At 35.3% G+C, this 25292-nt stretch overlaps 1 protein-coding gene across 12 annotated transcripts in view; it reads right to left on the reverse strand.

Annotated features, from left to right (window-relative positions):
- The window catches only part of NEK1 (NIMA related kinase 1), a 230825-nt gene that overhangs the window by 25274 nt on the left and 180259 nt on the right, over positions 1-25292 (reverse strand). For 11 of the 12 annotated variants that reach the window (XM_077868525.1, XM_077868526.1, XM_077868524.1 and 8 more), the window contains 3 exons: positions 21779-21899; positions 7356-7444; positions 6475-6722 (listed from right to left, as the gene is read on the reverse strand). In XM_077868525.1, coding sequence (XP_077724651.1) covers positions 6475-6722; positions 7356-7444; positions 21779-21899 — 458 coding nt within the window. Of the gene's footprint in view, positions 1-6474; positions 6723-7355; positions 7445-11457; positions 11622-21778; positions 21900-25292 lie in introns of those variants that run through there. The other variant, XM_077868535.1, reaches the window with a different exon arrangement.

Consider the following 25292-nt stretch of genomic DNA (forward strand, 5'->3'; position numbering starts at 1 on the left):
ATTTGAACATAATTTACATATTACAGCACAAGAAAAAGTGCTTATGAACTACAAGATGGTGAAGACACATTGCTTGTTAAAACAGTTAATGATGGTACTGAAAGTATTTCTTTTGCTGAATCTCCCACTGTCAGCAGAATTTATGCTTGATTTGCTTATTATTTTAATGGTATGAACCAATATATTATAAACCAGCAGTATGCAAAATATGCATATGGTAACAGTTTCTCCAGATAGATGCTAATCAATAAAAATATACAACATATATGCATTATATACTTAAATTCAAGAGGACTCTACATAAAGATGCAATACTTTTTAGGCCAAGATAAATTTTAACCCTAGTAAAAAAATCTCAATTTTACTTTATTCCTTTCACTATTAAAAATAGCTTTCTTGGGGCAGCCCCAGTGCCCAGCGGTTTAGCACAGCCTACAGCCCTGGGGTGTGATCCTGGAGACCCGAGATCGAGTCCCGTCGGGCTCCCTGCATGGAGCCTGCTTCTCCCTCTGCCTGTGTCTCTGCCTCTCTCTGTGTCTGTCATGAATAAATAAATAAAAAATCTTAAAAAAAAAAAAAAAAAAAGCTTTCCTGGGACAGTCCGGGTGGCTCAGCAGTTTAACGCTGCCTTCAGCCCAGGGCCTGATCCTGGAGACCCAGGATCCAGTCCCATGTCGGGCTCCCTGCATGGAGTCTGCTTCTCCCTCTGCCTGTGTCTCTGCCTCTCTCTCCAGGTCTCTCAGGAATAAATAAATAAAATCTTAAATAAAATCTAAAATAAAATAAAATAAAATAAAATAAAATAAAATAAAATAAAATAAAATAAAATAACTTTCCTAACCTAACAAAATAATACAGTAGAAAGAAACCTCAAGAAGTATTTGGCAATTTTCCTCTTGGAATGAGCCTATGCACCCATCAATCCTATATTAAAAATGCTTTATGTTCTAGTCTTCTCTGACAGATTTTTTTTTAGATGTTTTTGTTGTTGGTTAAATTATTTTTCTCGAAAATGAAGAGAACCACAGATAGTGAAAAATTAAGTACTAATGGTACTAATAGAATGCCACACAAAATTCTACTGAAAAGAATTCTGTCAACTCACTGTTTCATCCATCGGTAGTACTTTTCAAATAAAATAATGAATTAGCAATATTCTGGTTATACTACAAAATGGGTTACAATGAACATTTTTATTTAGCTTCTGCTTAGTGCAATTAAACTATAACAATGCTTTCTCAAAATAGCTTCTACAAATATGCCTTTACTTCAAAATCGGTGAAAAGTATATCTAAAATATTAATTGAATTATGAATATTTAAAAGGCAAAAGTTATAGATATTAAATAAGAATTGGTATTAAAAGAAGACATTTAAAACACATATGCTACTGATGAATTGTATATTCATATTCCCCCCACACACACACATACTCTACATTTGCTATAACAAGAAAATAAATTCTCAAGTTTCCATAGAGATCAGTTTTCCCCTCCACTAGCCAGATGAGGAAACTATCAGTAGAACACATCTGGTCTCTCTCCACTCTTTATTCACTATCCTGTGAAGTGAGGGAGGTCTAAAGGGAAGGAGAAATAGCTATTTCATTTGGTAATCTAGATTCTATTCTCACATAAGTCAGATCATGAGAAGATCACATCTTGAGACTATTTCATTTTGACCTATTACAAATTTACCTTCTGTGATCTTCGTTTAAGTGTTATACTCTCAATTTTATTAAGTCACTCTATTACAACACTGTTATGAAAGCTGCTACTGTATTTATAGTGTTTGCTGTCAGAAACAATACAACCCAAAAGACGTTATAATTCTGGACCTAGAAGAAATACCCTTTCAAAATGAAAGTGAAATAAAAATGTTTTTAAATAAACAAAAGCTGAAAAAGAAATTCATCACCAACACAGCTGCACAAGAATGTCAAGAAAGTTTTTAGAAGTGGAAGAAATGATACCAGATAGAAACTTAAATTCTACACAAAGTAATGCAGAATGTCCAAAGAATATACATAGACTCTGTTTTTACTTTGTGTAAAAGATAACTGAATGTTTTAAGCAAAAACAATAAAAATTTATTGTGGTGTTTGTATCATGTAGATGTCAGGTGTATGATAACAATGCCAAAAGAACAGATACGTAGGTAGAAATGGAAATACACTGAAAAGGTTCTTTTTTTTTTTTTTCCAATGAAAAGGTTCTTATGTCATATGTAAAGTGCTATAATATTATTTGAAGGAAGACTGTAAAAACTAAAACTGTATCTTGAAAGCTGAAAATTACAACTAAAGCTTATGAAAAAGTCTATATTAGCAAATAGTACAGATAATATCAAATGCTAAAAATATTCAATCCAAAGAAGAATAAAAGTAAAACAGAAAAAGTGATGAGACAAATAGAAAACAGATAGCAAAATGGTAGGTTTAAACTCAATCATATCGGGATCCCTGGGTGGCGCAGCGGTTTAGTGCCTGCCTTTGGCCCAGGGCACGATCCTGGAGACCCGGGATCGAATCCCATGTCAGGCTCCCTGCATGGAGCTGCTTCTCCCTCTGCCTATGTCTCTGCCTCTCTCTCTCTGTCTCTCTCTGTGACTATCATAAATAAATAAAATTAAAAAAAAAAAAACCACAATCTTTTAAAAAAATAAATAAAATAAACTCAATCATATCAATAATATATTAAAAAAATTACATGAAATGTAAATGGTCCAATCACTTTAAATAAAAGAGATTGCCACATTGGTTAAAAAGCAAGACTTGACAAAGTGATAGCTACAAAAAATCTACATATAAAATCAATGTGATTACAAGTTAAAGATGTAAGAAATATATATATATTTAATGTATAAACACTAATCATCAGAAAGCTGGAATGGCTATATTAGAACCAGACAGGGACACCTGGGTGGCTCAGCGGTGAAGCATCTGACTTCAGCTCAGGGCGTGATCCTGGAGGGCTCCCTGCACAGAGCCTGCTTCTCCCTCTGCCTATGTCTCTGTCTTTCTTTCCCTCTCTGTGTCTCTCATGAATAAATAAAAAAAAACTTAAAAAAAAAAAAAGAACCAGACAAAACAGACTTCAGAACAAGGTGATATGACCAAGAATACAGTCATTTCATAATGATAAAGAGTGTAATTTATCAAGAAGATATAAAGATTATTAATTTGCATTCAACTGACTGGAACTTTTTTCTTTCTCAGTAACTGATAAACAAGTAGAAAGAAAATCAGTAAGGACACACGATGAACAACACTCTCAAGCAAAAAGGGATGCTTTAAAATAATAAACCTATCAATTCATCCAGAAGGTATAGCAATACTAAATTTTTATTCACTCAATAACAGTTTCAAAATACATGGAACAAAAATTGACACAAATGAAAAAAGACAGTTTTTGCATTTTTTTCTCAACAAATGATATGTAACTGACACAAGACAAAAAAATTGGTAAAGATAAAGAAGACTTGAACAACACAATTAACCAATTTGACATATTCTTGACATTTGCAGAATATTTTACATGATGATAGAAGAAAACACATTCTTTTACGGTGATCTATTAAGAGTAGTAGCCACCAGTAACAGACACTAAAGGGTGACTTATGAGTGCAGAGGAAAATATGATATAAAAGAAGCCAAGAGATAAAATGATTTTAAAAATAAAATGTATATGACTCTTTTGGAAGAAGAAAATCAAGAAAGGTGAGAGAGAAAAAAGGCACAGAGAATTTGGCAATACACTAGTAATTGATTTGACAAGAGCAGTTTTAATGGAGGAGTAGGCTAAAAGTCATATTGGAATATATTTAAAAGTGAACGGAAGTGGAGACTGTAAAGATACAACATACTCAAGATGTTTGGTTGTAAAAGGGAGCAGAGAAAGGGGTGGTAGCTAGAGAAGGACATGTTCTTAAGAGAAGTTTGCTAATTATGATGGGACTCATTAGAATACGTATGTTGAGGAAATGATCCATTAAGAAGAAAAAGTTGATGATATAAGCTAGTGTGACCCCAAAGTAATGGAATAAATCCTTGAGAAGGTGAGAGAGGTTAGGACTCAAAGTATAAGGAGGATTTCTGGGCAGCACTGGTGGCTTAGCAGTTTAGTGTCGCCTTTGGCCCGGGGCATGATCCTGGGGACCTGGGATCGAGTCCCACATCAGGCTCCCTTCATGGAGCCTGCTTCTCTCTCTGCCTGTGTCTCTGCCTCTCTCTGTGTTTCTCATGAATAAATAAAATCTTTTTTTTTTTAAAAGGAGGATTTTTTTAAATAAAAAAAGACTAGCATAACAACATTTTTAAGAAGAATTTTAAGCTTAACAAAAATCTTTGTAAGACTTCAAATTATTCCATTTAGTAAACAGATTATATAAATGCTTATACATAATGTTTAGGTTTTTTTCATATTTCAAGGTCACCATTTTGGCCTGGTGATGAACTCTCATGACCTCAAAGATTTAAGGAATAGGCACATATGGCCTTCTACCCTTGCCTTGAATGGCTACAAACTGCTTTGATTTTCTAGGTTTTTTTCCTTGCCCCTCCCTTCAAAGTCAGTCACCTACGTGAAATCTGCTTTGCTGTGCTTACTTCCCAAGTACATACTTGTATAGAACTACTAAGTTTGAAGTAAAGTCATGAAAGAAAATCAAATAATAAAATATATTATGCAAGGAATGTTAACTTTATACATGGAAACGTTATTAAAAAGCTCTGGGCTATGGGGTGTCTGGGTGGCTTAGAGGTTGGGTGCCTACCTTCGGCCCAGGGTGTGATCCTGGAGTCCCAGGATCGAGTCCTACATCGGGCTCCCTGCATGAAGCCTGCCTGCGTATCTGCCTCTCTCTCTCTGTGTCTCTCATGAATAAATACATAAAATTAAGAAAAAAAAAAAGCTTTGGGCTAAAGACAGCTAGTTTTACACCTTTACTATAAAAGAAGATACATGAGTTATATGATAAGCCTTGTTTGTCCCATATACAGGACTTATTGTCTAACTCTGAAGATCATAAATTTGTTTTCAGTTTATTATCTTTTTAAAGTTTGACTGCTATTAAACAAGTGAGAGAATTTAGCAATCTCTACCTTTAAAATAAACTTAAGAAAACACTCTAAAATAAAAACATACCCAATTTGAAAATTAAATTGAAAACCAAAATGACATATTTAAAAAACAGCCAGGGATAAAAGAATTCAGGTAATTCATTTCCATGTAGACTTAATATATATGAAAAATGTCCAACCCCACTGGTAAACACAGAAAACACAAATATTTAAAAATATCATTACTCCCTAAGTACACAATTTTTAGGTGAATGATAACAGTTGGTGCTTTTTAATTTAATTTTATTTTTTTAAAAAGATTTTATTTATTCACAAGAGACACAGGCAGAGGGAGGAGAAGTAGGCTCCATTTAGGGAGCCTGATGTGGGACTCGATTCTCCAGGATCATGCCCTGAGTGGAAGGCAGATGCCTAACCGCTGATCCACCCAGGCATCCCTGGTTGGTGCTTTAGAGTACAGACTCTCACATACTATTGAAGTATTATTAGCTATTTCTTAAAGGGAAATCAGGTGATTTACAATATAACTTTGGAACTCCACTTACCGAAATTTATTTTATGAAATAATTGTGGCTATTGTCAAAGATATAGGTGTAGGTGGTTACTATAATTAAAATTGAAACCTGATGGCCCAACAATAAAAATAGATTAAATAAATTATATATAGCATAGCACAATGGGATTTGTGGTCATTACAGATGATATGAGAGATTGACAACATGACAAAATGCTATTTTTATAATAATATAATTTGTAACAGTAACATTTATAATAATTTTATAATACATATCAGAAAAGTAGATTATAAAAATATATGCATAATATTCTATTTTGGCAAAAAGTATTACATATGTAAAAGTTACATACATAAAAGTAACATAACAACATGTGATTTCTTTGTATCTTTAAATTTTCTATAGTGATAATATTGTAATTTTCTAAAGAGAAAAAATTGGTTACGTATTTTAAAAAATACCAAGTGAGAAAAGATAAGAAGTTTGAAAATTTTTGCCAGGAAGTGGCATATGAATATCTTCTACTCTTTCTATATACAAATTAGGCAAATAGCACTTCTGTCCACTTAAAACATATTAAGTTTAGTCTCATGAAAAATGGAAGTTGCATTGAGTTGTGAGAAAGGGAGATGGTATAGAGGGACTGATTCCTTAAATAAAAGAGATCCTATAAAAAGGTACTCTCAATGGCAATTTCTTTTCAGAATCCCAGAAAAGATGATGAAGGTTTTTTTGTTTTTGTTTATTTGGAGGTGTGTGTGTGTGTGTGTGTGTACGTGTGTTTAAGAGATTAAAATTCAATATTATGATTTATCAAAGAAAAACAATAAATAAGAAATGTTATTAAAATAGATATTTTCCATTTGAGGTGCATACTTGCCTTTGGGTTGTTTGCATCAAATAGACCAGTTGAAAGTCCAATCAGCAAGGAATTCTTGTTTTTATTTTTCGGTGGTGAATCAGAGCGAGATCGAAGTGGAAAGGATTCTTCTGGTGAACATAGAATTGACTGAATTTGAGAAACTGCATTCAAGTGTTTTGAAAGAACCACTCTATGGAAAAATGGCTCTGGTTGCACAGATTTATCTATACCACATTTAGAATGCTGAGAATCATCTATTTCAGGTCCTGTGGTATAAAGGAAAGATTTTGTAATGTCTATACAGTACTTAAGCTCAATGTGATATTGAAAAAGCACACTATTTAGCATGAATTCTAGCCAAAAACTCTATCAGAATAACAAAATTAAAAAATATATATATTATTATATTAGCATATAATTTTTGATAGGATATAAGGTTTTATTTTCAGAAAGCAGATTAATTTGCTATATACCTCCATTAAATGCAAGTTCTAAAATATAGGCACAAATGTAAAGAATTGTGAAAATATATTTTTTAGACACTCATATTTAGCTCCAGTTTATCTTTGTTCCTAAAGGTTAGATAGGAAAAATTAGAGTTCTCATATTTTAATTAATATTATTAAAAACAAGAAGACAACTTAATGTCCTTAGTACACTGGCTTAGTTTTGGTAAGCAATTCTGTTTTGAATGTTCGATAAAACAACTGACAAAAGTTTTATTGCCCATATTGCCAAACAATCTAGGCTTATTAATGAGAATCTAGTGCTCTATGCTTATTTATTCTTTAAACAATTGAGGTGACTGATAAGAAATGCTATTAATATGTTGTCCAAATAAAACAGATTCATGTTAATAACCTTCCAGAAAGTAACTAGTCTACTCCAACGAGGCTTACTTTTATCGACTTCACTAAGGTGGTCCACATTCATTGGGATTTCATCTTCAGAAACTTCATTTTGCTGAACAGTGATCCTATCTTCAAACCTGTCCAGATGGATAAATCAGTAAAAATACAATTTACTAGAAATAGAAGCACTCTTCAATTAAAAAAAAAAAAAAAAAAAAAAAAAAGGAACACAAGTTCACTAGCATCCTGTGATCCCTCTTCCAAATATTTTCCTTAGTTATGGGTGTGGATATATATATATATTTTTTTTTCTCTCATAAGGACATTGTATTTTTTACCCTTTTAAACCTTCACCAATCATAATCAGTCACAAAAACCTGCCTAACCACTTCCTGTAACTATGGTTCCCAAAATATGGCCCTTAGACATTAGGAACACATAGAAACTTGTTCAGAACTTGTTCAGAATTCAAATGATCAGGGCATACCCAAGGCCCAGCAATTTATTTAATTTTTTAAAAAAGATTTTATTTATTTATTCATGAGAGAGACAGAGAGAGAGAGGCAGAGACATAGGCAGAGGGAGAGGCAGGCTTCATGCAGGGAGCCTGATGTGGGACTCGATCCCAGGTCTCCAGGATCACACCCTGGGCTGAAGGCAGTGCTAAACTGCTGTACCACCTGGGATGCCCAATTTGTTTCATTTTATTTATTTTTTAAAGATTTTATTTATTTATTCATGAGAGATACAGAGAGAGAGGGTCAGAGACACAGGCAGAGGGAGAAACAGACTCCCTGTGGGGAGCCTGATATAGGACTTGAACCCAGAACCCCAGGATCACACCCTGAGCCAAAAGCAGATGCTCAAACACTGAGCCAGATGCCCCCCATCAATTTATTTTAATAAATACCAAATTAATCCTAATACTTGCTAATATCTGGGAAATATTACTTTAAGCAATCAAAATGCCCCTTAAAAGCACAGAATATAAAACAACCATAATATACTAATACTATAAAATACCATGCAGGTATTAAAAAAGATGAAACAGATATCTATGTGAAATCCTGTGGAATGACAGTCTATATAGACTATAATATAAAATAAATAACATATTTTGTTAAGTAAGCAAAGTAATCTACAATTTGTATTAAATGCTGTTAGGTTTCAAAAAAATGGCATATAGCACAGTACAAAAAAAATAGAATGATATGCACAAAAAAGTCTTAATCCGCAAAGGGAGTGAATTAATTGAACAAAGGTAAAGAACTGACAGTTTTTATTTCAATACAACTGAGAATTAAACTCATGTTATCATATGTTTTTTAAGAAAAATTGAAGACTGGAAGAATACAAGTCAAAGGTCTCAAATAAACACAGAAAAAGATGCTTTACATCACTAATCATCAGGGAAATGCAAACCAAAACTAAGTAAGACATCATCTCATATCTGATAGAAAGCCTATTATCAAAAAGACAAGAGTTATGTGTTGGTGAGAATGCAGAAAAAAGGAATCCTTGTGCACTTCTAGTGAGGATGTAAAAGGTGCAGACACTATGAAAAACAGTACAGAGTTTCCTTGAGAAATTAAAAATAGAAATAACATACAATTCAGTAATTCTACCACTGGGTATTTATCCAAAGAAAACAAAAACACTAATTTGAAAAGATTTTTGGACTGCTATGTTTATTACAATATTATTAACAATATCCAAGATTTGGACACAACCCAAGTGTTCAGTGACAGATGAATACAGACACACACACTGGAATATTACTCAGCCATAACAAGGAATGAGATGGGGCCATCTGCAACAACACAGATGGAGACAGAGGGTATTATGTTCAGTGAAATAAAACAGAGAAAAACAAGTATGATTTGACTTATATGTGGAATCTAAGCAAGAAATGAACAAACAAACAGCAGAAACAGACCCATAAGTAACAGAGAACTGGCAGTTACCAGAGGGAATGGGAGTGAGATGATGGGTAATAGGGTGGTGGAGTAGTGAGAGGTCCAGGTTCCAGTTATAGAATGAGTAAGTCATGGGGCTAAAGGGAACACACAGGAAACACAGTCAATGGTATTATAACAGTGTTGTATGGTGACAGATGGTAGCTACACTTGTGATAACATAATTTAAAATACAGAGTTGTCAGAAACTTATGTAACATTGTGTCAACTATATTTCAATAAAAACAACAAAAAACAAAGGCACCAGCAGCTTATTTCTAGAAGTTTGGCTTACAGGCAGTTTTTTTTTTTCTTAATTCTTTTTAATTGATCTCAAATTAAAATAATCTTTTACTTTTTCAGCTTTAAATTTTGAAAAATTTTCTATGTTTGGTTTTCTGAGTTTTTATTTATTTCCAATCATACAAATAACATTTTTCTTCATTCAAAATGTAATGTTCTAAAAGAAAGGAGAGTCAAAGTTAGTGGAGAAGTAGGAGACCTTAGTTTCATCTGGTCCCAGGAATTCATCAATTATAACACCTGTAAACTCAACCCAAGGTCTAAGAAAAGAATTGTTGCAACTCTGCAAATAAAAAAATGACCACTTTCTGCAAGGTAAGAGGTGCAGAGAAGTGAATCCCAGGCCATAGGTGGGAAGATAACTCGCAGGAGGGTGGGAAAGAGTGTCAGCTGGCTACCAGAAAGTGATATAGCAGCAGGGTTCAAAAGCAGAACTTTTAGTGGACTGCTCTGTTGAGGGATGTCCCTGCCAGAAAGGTGCTCAAGTGGCAAAGTGGGGGTGGGATCCTAGGTGGGACAGTGTGGTCTCAGGATCCTCGGGGGCACAAGGAAGAGGGGATGCCTGAGTGTGCAGAGTTCCCAGACATCAGAGAGTGAAACCAGCTGCAATCAGCAAGGCCAGTAGTGGGCTCTCTGCTTGGGGTTGCCATAAACCACAAACTGCACCATGATGGGACAACTGCTCTCTTGCTCTCCAAGCATGGGCACAGCAAATGGCAGAATCTGGAAGGAGCAGCACAGGAACATGCTGCAGGAGTCTGCAGTGTTTGGAGACTCAAAACACGGTTGTGCACCTGAGACAGAAACCCTGAGTCACACGCGGGGGTGAGCACAGAGTGTAGACGGAGAGCAAGGAGACAGAGGGACTGGCTGCTTTTCCCTGAGGGTGCACTGAGGAGTGGGGCTGCAAATTTTTGGTGCTGGAGATTGGGGTGCCGCTACTTTCATTCCTATCCTCTAAACCAGTGCAGAAAGACTTTAGGAACAAAAGGCACATGGAGCAATCCAGGGCAGATTACTAAACCTGGCCCCCTGGCAAGGGCAGTGCAATTCTGCCCTGGGGCAAAGACACCTGAGGATCAGCACAACAGGCCCCTCCCCCAGAAGATCAGCGAGAACACCCAGCCAAGACCAACTTTACCCATCACGGACAACTGTGGAACTCTGACGATAGGGTCATATAGCATATATAATAATCCAGGGTTTTCTCCCCCTATGATTCTTTAGTCTTTCAATGTTAATGTTCTTCTCTTTCGTTTTTCAACTAATTTCTTATTTTATCAACTTTTAAAAAAATCTTTTTTAAATTTCATTTTTACAGTTACACTCTATCCTTTCATTGTATTTAATTTTGTTTTCATATATATGAATCTCATATATATATGATTGAGATATATATATATATATTTTTTTTCTTTCTTTACATTTTTGGGATGCAATTTCTTCTAAAAAACTGACCAGGGAATCCCTGGATGGCTCAGCAGTCTAGCACCACCTGCCTTCAGACTAGGGTGTGATCCTGGTCTCCAGGGATCAAGTCCTGCATCAGGCTCCCTGCATGGAGCCTGCTTCTTTCTCTCTCTGCCTGTGTCCCTGCCTCTCTCTCTCTCTCTGTGTCTCTCATGAATAAATAAAATCTTAAAAAAAAAACAAACAAATAAATAAATGACCAAAATACACCCAAAGAATCTAGTGTATTGTTTTGTTCACCTGTTTATATCCCTTTTTTTGTCTTTTAATTTCCATTTTTACAGTTACTTTATTATCCTTTCATTATATTCTTTATATTTAATTTTGTTTGTACATATCTAAGTTTTTCTTTCATTACAATTTGGGATCTACCTTTCTAACAAAAGATCAAAATACACACAGGATCCAGTGTATTGCTCTGTTCAACTGTCTGATTATATTCTTTTTTCTTTTAACTTTCTTTTTTGGTTTCAGGTCTCTTCTGATTTGTTTGGTATAATTTCTGTGGGGTCGTTGTTGCGTTTTAGTATTTTGTTCTCTCATTCATCTATTCTTCTCTGGACAGTGACAAGACTGGAAAATTCACCTTAAAAAAGAGAACAAGATGAAATACTGAATGCCAGGAACTAGTCAGTATAGAAGTAAGTAAGATATTAGAACTAGAGTTCAGAATAACGATTATAAAGACACTAGCTGGGCTTGAAAAAAAGCATAGAAGACACTAGAGAATCCTTTTCTAAAGAAATAAAGGAACAAAATTGGAAGAGGTAAAATGGTGGAAGAGTAGGGGTCCTTGTTTCATCTGGTCCCTAAGTTTAGTTAGGTAACTATCAAATCATCCTGAACACCTATAAATTCAACCTGAGATAGAAGAAAAGAATCCTACAAATAGAAAAGTGACCACTTTTTGCAAGGTAGGAGTGCAGAGAAGAAAAACAGGGGATATAACAGAAGATAAACAGCGGGGGGAGGGAGCCCGCATAAGCCAGCTACCAGAAAGTGATATAGCCGTGGAGCACAAAATGGGAACCTTTAGAAATCTACTCCAGTGAAAAATTTCTCTTAGTGGTGAAGTGGGACAGAATCGCAGGTGGGGCAGTGGGGTCTCAAGATTCCCAGACTCACAGCAAGAACACAGGTGCCTGAGCCAGCAGAGTTCCCAAGCACTGGAGTAGGAAACTGGTTTCAGTCAGAGAACCTGGGAAGGGGTTCTCAGCTCAGTTGGCCATGAACTGTGAACTCCTGCCCAATTGGGTAACTGATCTCTGTGTAGGGTCCCTGCAAAGGACTGAAATGCAGCAATACTCTGCCTTCCCCCAGGAGAGGTGGAGTGGGTGTGTGCAAAATTGGGTGAACACTCTCCCTGCCAGGGCCCTACAAAGTGCACAAATCAATGTTGTACCACCTTCTCCTTGGAGGATTGGAGTGGCATGCACCACAGGAGTCTGCAAAATTTGGCACACACTATGATCTATTTTCCCCCTCTACAGAGGTGCAGAAAGCCTTTAGGGAACAAAAAACACACAGAGCAAACAGCCTACACTGACCTCAGCCCCCTGGCAAAAAGTGGTGCAACTTCACTCAGGCACAGACACCAGAGAATCAGTGCAGCAGGTACCCTCCGCCCCTGGTGGGAAGACCAGCTGGAAGAACAGGGGACTAAACAAGACTGCAAATCTCCAGTGCTAGGGGAAAACAGTATATAGAACTCAATGATTTTTTTCTTATGATTTATTTTTCAATATAAAATTTTCCAATTTCCCCCCATTTCAACTAGTTTCTTACTTTATCAACTTTGTTTTTAAGTCTTTTTTTAACTTTCATTTTTTTTACATTTACATTTTCTAGATTTATTCTTCATTTTTGGCTTCCATTCACTAAATCCAATTTTATTTTTGTATACATATAAATTTGGCTTTCATTATAATTTTGGAGTTTAGTGTTTTCTAACACACAGATTAAAATACACTAAGGACTAAATGGATCACCCTGTTTTATCCACTCTGTGAAATTATATTCTCCCCATCCTTGTTTTTTCTATTTTTCTTTGTCTTTGACTTTTTCTTTTTCTTTTTTGGTTTCTGAGCTCTTCAGATTTGTCTAGTGTGTATTTTGCTTAAGTCATTGTTGATATTTTTGATAATGCTCACTTGTTCATCCATTCTTCCCTGGGCAAAATGATGAGAAGGAGGAATTCACAACAAAAGAAAGAACTAGAAGTAATACTCTCTGCTATAGATCTAAGCAGTATGGATACAAGTAAAATGTCTGAGATGGAATTCAGAGTAAGAATTATAAAGTTACTAGCTGGGCTTGAAAAAAGCATAAATGACACTAGAGAATCTCTTACTGCAAAAATGAGATCTAATCAGGACGAAACAAAAAATGCTCTGAGAAGCAGTCTAAATCGGATGCTCTAACAGCTAGGGTAAATGAGGCAGAAGAGAGAGTAAGTGACATAAAAGACAAGTTTTTGGAAAGAATGGAAACTGAGGAAATGAGAGAAAAACAACTAATGGACTATGAGGGGAGGCTTCAAGAAATCAGCGATGCATTAAATGAAGCAATTATCTGAATTATTGGGGTGCCTGAAGGCGAAGAAAGAGAAAGAGGGCCAGATGGTATATTGGAGCAAGTCACGCTGAGAACTTCCCTAGTCTGGGGAACAGCATTCACATGTTGAAGAGGTAGAGAGAACCCCTACCAAAATCAGGAAAAATAGATCAACATCCCAACAAATTATAGTGAAGTGTGCAAATTTTAGAGACAGAAAATCCTGAAAGCAGCTTGAGACAAGAGGTTCCTTACCTAGAGAGGTAGGAACATAAAACTGACAGCAGGCCTATCCACAGAGACCTGGCAACCAGAAACGACTAGCATGAATGTTCAGGGTACTAAATGAGAAAAACATGCAGCCAAGAATACTTTACAGCAAGGCTGTCATACAGAATAGAAGGAGAGATAAAGAGGTTCCAGGACAGACAGAAACTTAAAGAATATATGACCACCAAACCAACCCTGCAAGAACTATTAAGGGGGATCTTAGAAGCAAACAGAGTGCCCAAGAGTAACATAAACCAGAAAAAGGAGAAAATTGTACAGAAGCAGGGACTTTACTGTTAATAAAATGACAATAAATTCATACCTTTCAGTTGTTACATTGAATATAAATAGGCTATATGCCCCGATCAAAAGACACAGTATCAGATTGGATAAAAAAGGAAGACCCATCCATATGGTGTCTACAAGAGACTCGGTTTTAGACCAAAAGACACCCTCCAGACTGAAAATGAGGGGGCAGAAAACCATTTATCATGCCCATAGACCTCAAAGAAGGCTGGAATAGCAATCTTCAGATTAAACAAATTATATTTTAAACTAAAGACTGCAGTAAGGGATGAAGAGGGACATTATATCATACTTAAAGGATGTACCCAAAAAGAAGATCTAATAATTATAAAAAGTTATGCTCTTAATTTGGGAGCAGCCAATTATATAAGGCGGTTAACAACAAAATTAAAGAAATAGAGCAATAATACAATAATAGTAGGGGACTTAAACACCCCACTCACAGCAATGGACAGATATCTAAGCAGGAGATCAACAAGGAAAAAGGGTTTTCAGCGATACACTGAACCAGGTGGACTTCACAGATATCTTCAAAACATTTCATCCTAAAGCAACAGAATAGACATTCTTCTCCAGTGCACATGGACATAAAGCAGAACAGATCACATCTCAATCCATACCAAAAGAATAGGATTATTCTGCATATTTTCAGACCACAATGCTTTGAAACTTGCATTCAATCGCAGGAGGAAATTTGGAAAGAACTCAAATACATGGAGGTTAAAGAGCATCTTATCAAAGAATGAAGGGGTCAACCGGGAAATTAAAGAGGAATTTTTAAAATTCATGGAAATTAATGAAAATGAACAACTGTTCAAAACCTTTGGAATGCAGCAAGGGCAGTCCAAAGAGGGAAATATATAGCAATATTAGCTTTTCTCAAGAAACAAGAAAGGTCTCAAATACACAACCTAGCCTTATTCCTAAAGGAGCTGGATAAAGAACAGCAAATAAAGCCTAAACACAGCAGAAGGGAATTAATAAAGATTAGAGAAGAAATCAATGAGGTAGAAACCAAAAGATCAAAAAAAAAAAAAAAAAAAAGGAAACCAAAAGATCAGTAGAACAGACCAACAAAACTAGGGAGTTGGTTCTTTGAAAGAATTAAAAACATCAATAAACCCCTGGCCAGACTTATCAAAAAGAAAAGAGAAAGGACTCAAGTAAATAAAACGATGAATAAAAGAGGAGAGATCAAACCAACACCAAAGAAATAGAAACAATTATAAGAACATATTATGATCAAGTATATGCCAACAACTTATGTAAGCTGGAAGAAATGGATGCATTCCTAGAAATGTATGAACTACCAAAAATGAAATAGGAAGAAATAGAAAACCTGAACACACCCATAAGCAGCAAGGAAATTGAAGTGGTAATCAAAAACCTCCCAATAAACAAGAGTCCAGGGCTGGATAGCTTTCCAGGGGAATTCTACCAAACATTTTAAGAGGAATTTATACCTATTCTTCTGAAGTTGTTTAAAAAAAATAGAAATGGAAGGAAAACTTCCAAACTCTTTGTATGAAACCAGTATTACCTTGATCCCAAAACCAAAGACCCCACCAAAAAAAAATTAAAGTCCAATATCCCTGATGAACATGGATGCCAAAATTCTCATCAAGATACTAGGCAATAGGATCCAACAGTACATTAAGAGGATTATTTACCACGACCATGTAGGATTTATTACTGGGCTGCAAGGGTTGTTCAACATCTGCAAATCAACCTATGTGATACACTACACATTAGTCAAAGAAAGGACAAGAGCCATATGATCCTCTCAAAAGATGCAGAAAAAGCATTTGACAAACTACACCATCTTTCTTGATTAAAATTCTTCATAGCATAGGGATAGAGAGAACATACCTCCATATCAGAAAAGCCATATACAAAAAATCCCATAGCGAATATCATTCTCAATGGGGGAAATGGAGAGCTCTTCTCCAAAGGTCAGAAACATGGCAGGGATGTGCACTCTCACCACTGTTGTTCAACACAGTACTAGAAGTCCTAGCTTCATCAATCAGACAATGAAAAAAAGAAATAAAAGGCATCCAAATTGGTAAAGAAGAAGTCAAACTCTTACTCTTTGCAGGTGACATGATGCTCAATTGGGAAACTGAAAAGACCTGACCCCAAAATTGCTAGACCCCATGCAGGAATTCAGCAAAGTGGCAGGATATAAAATCAATGCATAGAAATCAGTTGCATTTCTACACTCTAACAATGAGACAGAAGAAAGAGAAATTAAGGAGTCAATCCCATTTACAATTACACCTCGAACCATGATTCCTAGAAATAGACATAGCCAAAGAGGTAAAGGAGCTGTACTATGAAAAGTATAGAACACTCATGAAAGAAACTGAGGAAGACATAAAAGAAATGGAAAAACATTCCATGCTCACAGATTGGAAGAACAAAAATTGTTAACATGTCTATGGTACCTAGAGCAATCTATACATTCAATGCGAACCCTATCAAAATACCAACATTTTTCACAGAGCTGGAACCAACAATTCTAAAATTTGTATGGAACCAGAAAAGACCTCAAATAGCCAAAAGAATGTTGAAAAAGAAAAGCAAAGCTGGTACATCATAATTCCAGACTTCAAGCTACTTTACAAAGCTGTGATCATTAAGACAGTATGGTACTGGCACAAAAACAGACACAAAGATCAAGGGAACAGAATAGAGAACCCAGGAATGGAGCCTCAACTCTATGGTCAACTAACCTTCGACAAAGCAGGAGAGAATATCCAATGGAAAAAGGACAGTCTCTTTAATAAATGATGTTGGGAAAATTGTATAGCAACATACAGAAAAATGAAACTGGACCATTCTCTTACAGCATACACAAAAATAGACAAAATGGATGAAAGACCTAAATGTGAGACAAGAATCCAGCAAAATCTAGAGAAGAACACAGGCAGAAACCTTTTTGACCTCAGCTACATCAAATTCTTACTAGATGCATCTCTAGAGGGAAGAAAAAGGCAAAAATGAACTATTAGGATTTCATCAGGATAAAAAGCTGTTGCACAGCAAAGGAAACAGTCAACAAAACCAAAAGACAACCTACAGAATGGCAGAAGATATTTGCAGATGACATATTGCTAAAGGGCTAGTATAAGGTCTATAAAGAACTTAATCAAACTTAACACTCAAACAACAAAGAATCCAGTCAAGAAATGGGCACAAGACATGAACAGACATTTCTCCAAAGAACACATACAAATGGCCAACAGACACATGAAAAAATGGTCAACATCACTGGGCATCAGGGAAACACAAATAAAGACCACAATGAGATAAATAATGTCTTCACACAAATCAGGATGGTTAAAATTCACAACACAAGCAACAAGCATTGGTGAGAATGCAGAGGAAGGGGAGCCCTCCTACACTGTTGTTGGGAATGCAAGCTAGAATAGCCACTCTGGCTAAGAGTATAAAGGTTCCTCAAAGAGTTGAAAGTAGAGCTACCCTACGACGCGGCAATTTCACTACTGGGTTGTTTACCCCAACGATACAAATGTAGTGATCAAAAGGAGCACCTGCACCAATGGATGAATGGATAAAGAAGATGTGGTGTGTATGTACGTGTGTGTGTGTATGTATGTGTGTGTGTGTGTGTATAATGGAATATTACTCAGCCATTCAAAAAATGAAAACTTGCCATTTGTAATGACATGGAAAGAACTAGAGGATATTACGCTAAGTGAAATAAGTAAATCAGAGAAAGAAAAATTATATGATCTCTCTCATGTGGAATTTAAGAAATACAACAGAGGATCATAAGAGAAGAGAGGAAAAAATAAAACAAGATGAAATCAGAAAGGAAGACAAATCATAAGAGACTCTTAATCATAGCAAACAAACTGAAGGTTGCTGGAGGGGAGTGAGGTGGAGGGTAGGGGGTAACTGGGTGATAGACTTTAAGAAGGGTTCACAATGTAATGAGTACTGGGTGTTATATAAGACTGATGAATCACTGAGCTCTACCTTTGAAACCAATAATACATTACAGGTTAATTATTTGCATTTAAATAAAAAAATAAAGTAAAAAAAATAAAATTAAAAGAATAAAACAAAACATAATGTAACATTTTTTGGTTCCTCAGAAAGTTAAGCATAGAATTACTATATGCTGCAGCAATTCTACTCCTAGTTATACACTCAAATGAATATGGGTGTGCAAACAAAAGCTGGTACACAATAATTCACAGAAGCACTATTTACAACAGCTATAAGGTATAAGCCATCCTAGAAATGACCCATCATCATCTGCTGAATGCCCATCAATTGTTAACAGTTTGGTGTACATCTTACCATATTTCTCCTTGAATTTTACATAAAAATAAATAGTGTTATTTTAATATTGGAAATGCTTTTTTATTCAATATCATTTTATTTATCATTTGATATTTAGGTTATATTTCCATATTAATACATGAAACTACCTTTCATTCTTTTTTTTTACAAAGATTTTATTTATTCATGAGAAACACAGAGAGAGAGATTGAGAGAGAGAGAGAGAGAGAGGAAGAGAGAGAGAGAGAGGGGCAGAGACACAGGAGGAGGGAGAAGCAGGGTCCATGCAAGGAGCCTGAAGTGGGACTCAATCCCGGGACCCCAGGATTATGTCCTGGGCTGAAGGCAGGCACTAAACCACTGAGCCACCCAGGAATCCCCTACCTTTTATTCTTTAAAGTACTATATACTATCCACAATGTAGTATACAGAAACTTCATTTTTAATAATGTTCTAATAATGTCCTGATTTACTCTTTCAAATTATTTTTTATGATGCTCCTACAATAAACATTCTTACATATGCATTCTCTTTGTGCCCATGTGTGAGTATTCTTCGAGTACATACCAAAATATAAAAGATGCATTATTATAGGATTTGCACATTTTAATCTAACAAAGTTGGCAAACAGATCTCCAAATTGATCTCCCAATTCCTATGTGTGCTGGCAATGTATCAACACATCTAATTCCTAATCTCTCACCAAGAAGTGCAGATGACTCTTGCAAGTATTAATACAAAAATCCTAAAATACATAAGTACCTTAAAATAATACGTCATGACCAAGAAGAGTTTACTTAAGGTTTGCAGGATGGTCTATTAATATAATTAATTATACAGTTGACCCTTGAACAATGTGGGGGGATAGGGTGCTGGCTGAGTTCTCCATGCAGTCACAAATGTGCCTGTAAATTTTGACTACCCCAAAACTTAACTAATAATAGATTACTGTTGACTAGAGCTTTACTGGTAACAGTTGATATACACATAATTTGCATATTATATGTATTATATGCTCTATTCTTAAAATACCTAAATTTGTTTTTTCAGTATTCCAAGCTACACAGTTTACTTGCAAGTTTGTTCAGGTTGCCATAATCTCCAAAAAAATTTTCCAATATATTCATTTAAAAAAAAAATCCATGTATAAGAAGACCCATGTAGCTCAAAACTGTGTTGTTCAAAGGTTAACTGTACCAGGTAAATAAAGGAAAACATTCATATGAACAACAGTTCCATAGAGGCTGAAAGTCACTTGACAAAATTCATTCCTGACTTTTTAAAAAATTGGTAAAATATTAATACCTATATCGGTTAAAAAGTACAGATAGTCATGCCTAATGAGGGTTAACAACAATCATTTTCACTAAAGTCAAGAACAACACAAAGATACACCCTATTTCCAATATTTGACATTATATAAAAGATACTAACCAAGGCAATTATAGACAAAAAAACTGTTAAAAAAACTGGAAAGACATAAAATCATCACTGTTTTCATAAGATATGACTGTTTATCTGAAAAAAGCAAAAGATTCAACTGAAAATTTATCATGAACAATAGCATATATCCATAAGATAGTGGGGGTACAAATTCAATATAAAGAAATCTACAGCTTTCATATATATAACCTACTAGTTACAGGATCTCACAGAAGAGCAGGGACCAAACACCAAACCACCAAACTGTATCTAGGAATAAGCTTACCAATAAAAGTGTAAAACCTAAATGACGGAAACTATAAAAATACTCAAAATTTATTCGAATGAAAGGCCCACCATATTCCTCCTTGGATAGAAAAAACACAACATATTGATTTTCTGTATGTTAATTTATGAATTTACCACCCCCAAAAAATACCAATTGATATTTTTCCTGGGGGGAAGGTAAATTTAGTAAATTCTAAATTCAAAGGAAATATTACACAAGCAGAATAGCCAAGATAACTAAAAAAGAACAATGAAATAAAGAAAATTTAGTACATATTAAAAGTGGCATTTTTAATCTGTGCAGGAAAGATAAACCTTTTAATAAATGCAACTGGACAACTGGGTAGCCATCTGAAGAAAAACAAAATCTATACCCCAGGATAAATTCCAAATAGATCAAAGTTTTAAATGTAAAAAGTGCCCATGTTGAAAGTACTAGAAAAAAAGATTGAAAAATTCTTTGAGAATCTTGGAAAAAACAAAGTATCTCTGAATGATGATTAAAATCCAGGTAAACATGACAATTAAAAAAAAAAAAAAAAAAAAAACAACCAAAAACGTCTGCATGGCAAAAAAGTAAAACATAAATGGCCTTGCAACCCACATAATAACCATAGCAAATGTCTCTAATATTTAAAAAGTTGTTACTAATTTATAAAGGCCAACAACTAAATTTTTAAAATGAGTCAAAGATATATACTGAGAACTCACTGAAAAGGAAATACAATGAAACAAACATTTGAAAGATATGCTCACTTTACCAATAACGAAATGGATAATCTAAGAATTCAAACCAAGATACTATTTTTTAACCTATGAGATTGGCAAAAATAAAAAAAACTTTAGTATTATAATAAGTTTGGCAAGGCTGGGGGAAATGGGAAGTTTCCTATATTCTTCCTGAGAATGTAAATTAATATAAACCCTGGGAAGAAAAATAACTGAATTATAAACGCAATTGACCCAGGAATTGTACTTCAATGTATCTATCCTACAGATATACATATATACATGCAAAATGACCTTATATAAAAGATTAATAATTGCCACTTCATTTGAAATATTGATTGATGTACAATATAAGTTACTGTAAGAGACTTACTGACTTGTATTATCCATACAATGGAATACTAAGTAGCTTAGTGCTCGCTTAGGCAGCACATATACTAAAATTGGAATACTAAGAGCCATAAAATAAGAAAAAAAGATGAAGTTCTCTATGGATTAATATGAAAAAATTCCTAGGTTACTGACTAAAAATAAAAAAGGTAAAAATACTGTATATGTTATACTAATAACTTTATTTAAAGGGGAGGGAGACTATACATTGTTGCTTTGTATAAATTAAAAATATCTGGAAGGGGGAGACCATGGGAATCTGCTGGATGGGGACAGAATTGGGAAAGAGACTTTCTACTCTATATCTTTATATACTTGATTTCTGAACCACATGAAAGTTATATCTCTCCAAAAATTAAATTGTTTTATAAGTTGTTATAATGCAGTATTAGGTTATTAAAGTATTTTTTTAAAAAAGTATTACAAAAAGGGATCCAGGTTTTGAAATTTAAGAAAAACAAAGTAACATACTCAGTTTCCTTTGTTTCTTTTGTCTCACTAATCCACACATCAATTATCGTGCATGGCAAGCTACCATCTTTGTTTGCTCCACCTGGCTCTTGCAGAACTTCTGTTTCTAAGTCATCAGCTTCTGAAAAGCAAAAACAATAAACATGTCTCAAAGCAAAATCCACGTATAGATATTTGAATAAATGTTCTATAAATTATCATTATCTAGTTTTAGGCTAACATAACAAAAAATTAAATATTTTATCTGTAGATCTTTAATCTTGTTAACAATCTGGTTGATATTTTCTGAAAAATACTAACGAGAAGAGTTTGTTTTCATATGCTGATTTCTCTTTTTTCTCTCCAATTTAGATTGGAGAGTTCTTTATTTTTTTATTTATTTGAGAGAGAGAGTGCCTTTAAGTATGGGGGGGGGGGTCTTAAGACTCCCCACTGAGCAGGGACTTGATCTCAAGTTTGCCAGATTATGACCTGAGCCACAACCGAAAGTCAGTTGCTTAACCAATTGTATCACCCAGGCGACCCTTAATGCTCTTGTTTAAGCCACCACCACCACCACTTTTTTTTTTTTTTTTTTGGTATCCATATAATCTTTCATTCTCTGTTCTTAAAGTTTCCAATTAGCCCGTCCTATTTAGATAGATAGTTGATATTTACCAGTCCTTAAAGTTTTTATCCTTTATTCAAATGATTTTTTTTTGTTTACTTGTATGATGTAAGCATTTGGGGAAAAAAAAACTTTTAGTTATTTTTTAGTAACTGTTCATTAGCACCTTAAGCTATACCAATATGACTTATTTTACAAACTAGATTTGTGAGTAAATTACCCTCAAAGTCTAAAATATCCATTGTCTGGCTCTTTGTAAGAAATGTTTGCTGACTTGTACTAGGCTGTATAGCCTCTACTATATGTCTAACAGAGTTCTTTTTTTTTTTTTTTAAGATTTTATTTATTTATTCTTGATAGACACAGGGAGAGAGAGAGAGATTGGCAGAGACAGAGGCAGAGCAAGAAGCAGGCTCCATGTAGGAAGCCTGATGTGGGTCTCAATCCTCGGATCACACCCTGAGCCAAAGGCAGATGCTCAACCGCTGAGCCTCCCAGGTGTCCCAGAGTTCTTTTTCTTTCTTCTTTTTTTTTTTTTTTTTTTTAAGGCATAAGGTACCTAATAACTATAATTCTAATACATAAGACTAAGTTACCATGGTGACTTAAAGATGGTCATACATATAGCAAGGTCTCTGACATTCCTCTCATCTAGAGATGGCCTCTACTTCTCCCTTCCCCTGAATTCGGGCTGGCATTGTGATTGTCCTAATTAACTGAGCACAATACTTATGCCAAGTCCAGCCCTCATCCTCATGAAATTTGGCAGCTTCTACACTGGACTCTGGAAGCCTAAGCCACTTTGAAAGTTTATTCTGGAAATATCACATACCAAGTTCCTAAGACTAAAACAAGGAAAGGGAATCAGCTCAACAGGCCCTGCTGAAACTCCAGCATGGGAATGACATCATCTCACCCCTTCCAGCATAACCCAGCTGACAGGTGAATACCAGAGTGGTACTGATGACACATGGAAGAGACTTTCCCAATTCCTAACCCACTAAAACGTGACATAACATAAGTTATTTTAAGTCACTGGGTTTTGGGAATATTTGTTTTGAAGCAACAGAAAGCTTAAACAGAATTTCCTATCTGAAAATAGGGTGCTAACATAACCAAAGTTTAAAACATGTGTACTGGTTTTGGGACTTGGCAGCAGGCAGAAGTTACAAGTGCTTCAAGGAGACTGTTGATGAGAGACTGGTCAGTGAAAAAAAGTTTCTGGAGGCTAGAGAAAAGGAGATTCTTGTTTATGTAGTGGCAGAAAATACAGTGCCTGGAATAACAAGAATGACAGAAAACATACCTAAGAGAGTCAATGATCTAGCTACGGTGCTATCTAAGCAGAATGTTAAAAGTTCCAGCTAACTTCTAAAGAAGCCTCTGAAAAAGTTCAAGAAGAGACAGATTAGTTGAAGAAAGAACTGTTTAGTTTATGAGGACAATTTATAAGAGAAAGTCCAAGTTAATTCCTTCCAGGCAACAAGAACTTCTTAAGGGAAAACATGGCCTTAGGGCAGACTTTACTGGTCAAAAATGAAGTCAAGTGTATGGACATAAGACTTTCTGTTATGGCACAGAAAGATTTAAACACGTGCCTCCCAGACTCTCTTTGTCTCCCAGATTCTCCTCTTGTCTAAAAGGATTTCTAAGAATCTCAAGAGGACTGGCAACTGAAGGAAGAGATGGACCAAAGGAGAAGGAAGGAGAATGGTTAAATGTAGTGAATGTTAATAACATTCATACAAAAACACAACTAAGAAACTTGCAGAAACACCACCAGCTTGGATTGAAAAGGAAAGAAAGATACAGTTTAGAGAAGCCCTTGAGGGTACCAACTTTTGGTGCAAAGGAAGCAAGCTGACATTGCTATGCCTGGCTGGCTTTCAGAATTTCTATGGACCTATGATCATATGTATCCCCCATTTTCCTTGTCTTTGAAAAGGAGTCTTCATTTCTCTTTCACTGTTGTTTGTTAGATATATAGAAGGCAAGTAACTTATCTTTTTCATTTTCAGGTCTTGAGATTGAGAGTAACTGTACTCAAAGAACTGTACCCAAGAAAATTCATCTCTACATAGGCCTGACTTGGATAACAACTTTAGGCTCTCAGCCCTTATATTAAATAATAAGATGAGACTTTGGGGTGCCTGGGTGGCTCAGCCAGTTAAGCATCTGATTCTTTACTTTGACTCAGATCATGGTCTCAAGGTTGCAAGATCAATCCCTAGGTCTGGCTCTATGCTGAGTGTGGAGCCTGCTTAGGATTCTCTTTCCCTCTTCCTCTGCCCTACCCTTGCCCATGTGAGGCACTCTCTCTCTCTAAAACAAAATGAGGTTTTAAGATGGGGTGAGCGTATTTACATGTGGGAGAAAAATGTAAATAATTTTTGGTCAATGCCAAACCATGGCAGATTACCAACGGCTGCAAATCCTTTAACACTCTTAACTTGGGAGAGGTAGGCTCTGTTTTATCTCCTTTGAACCTGTAACTGCTTTGACCAATGAAGTATGGCAGAAGTGATACAATGTCAGTTGAGACTAGTTTTTAAAAGTATAAGTAGCTTTTGCCTAGGATCTGTGAGCCCTGGGCCACCATATAAGACATCAAATTACCTTGCTAGAAAGAGTGTATGGAAAGGTGTGGAGACTACATGAAGAGGAAGAGGGGCCCAGGTGAACACAGCCTATCTGCAAAGACACCACTGAAGCCATTTTGAATCCATCAGACAAGGCTTCCAGCTGAATACCACCAAGTGATTCCAGAGACAAAAAGGACATGAATTATAAAAATACATTAGTCAAGCCTTGACTTAATTCCTGACACATAGAATCATGAGATAGAATAAAAATAGTGTTGTTTTAACACTAAGTTTTAGGGCGATTTATTATGGGGCATTAAAAAAA

Source organism: Canis aureus, chromosome 24, assembly GCF_053574225.1.
Source record: "Canis aureus isolate CA01 chromosome 24, VMU_Caureus_v.1.0, whole genome shotgun sequence".
NCBI classification, from domain to species: domain Eukaryota; kingdom Metazoa; phylum Chordata; class Mammalia; order Carnivora; family Canidae; genus Canis; species Canis aureus.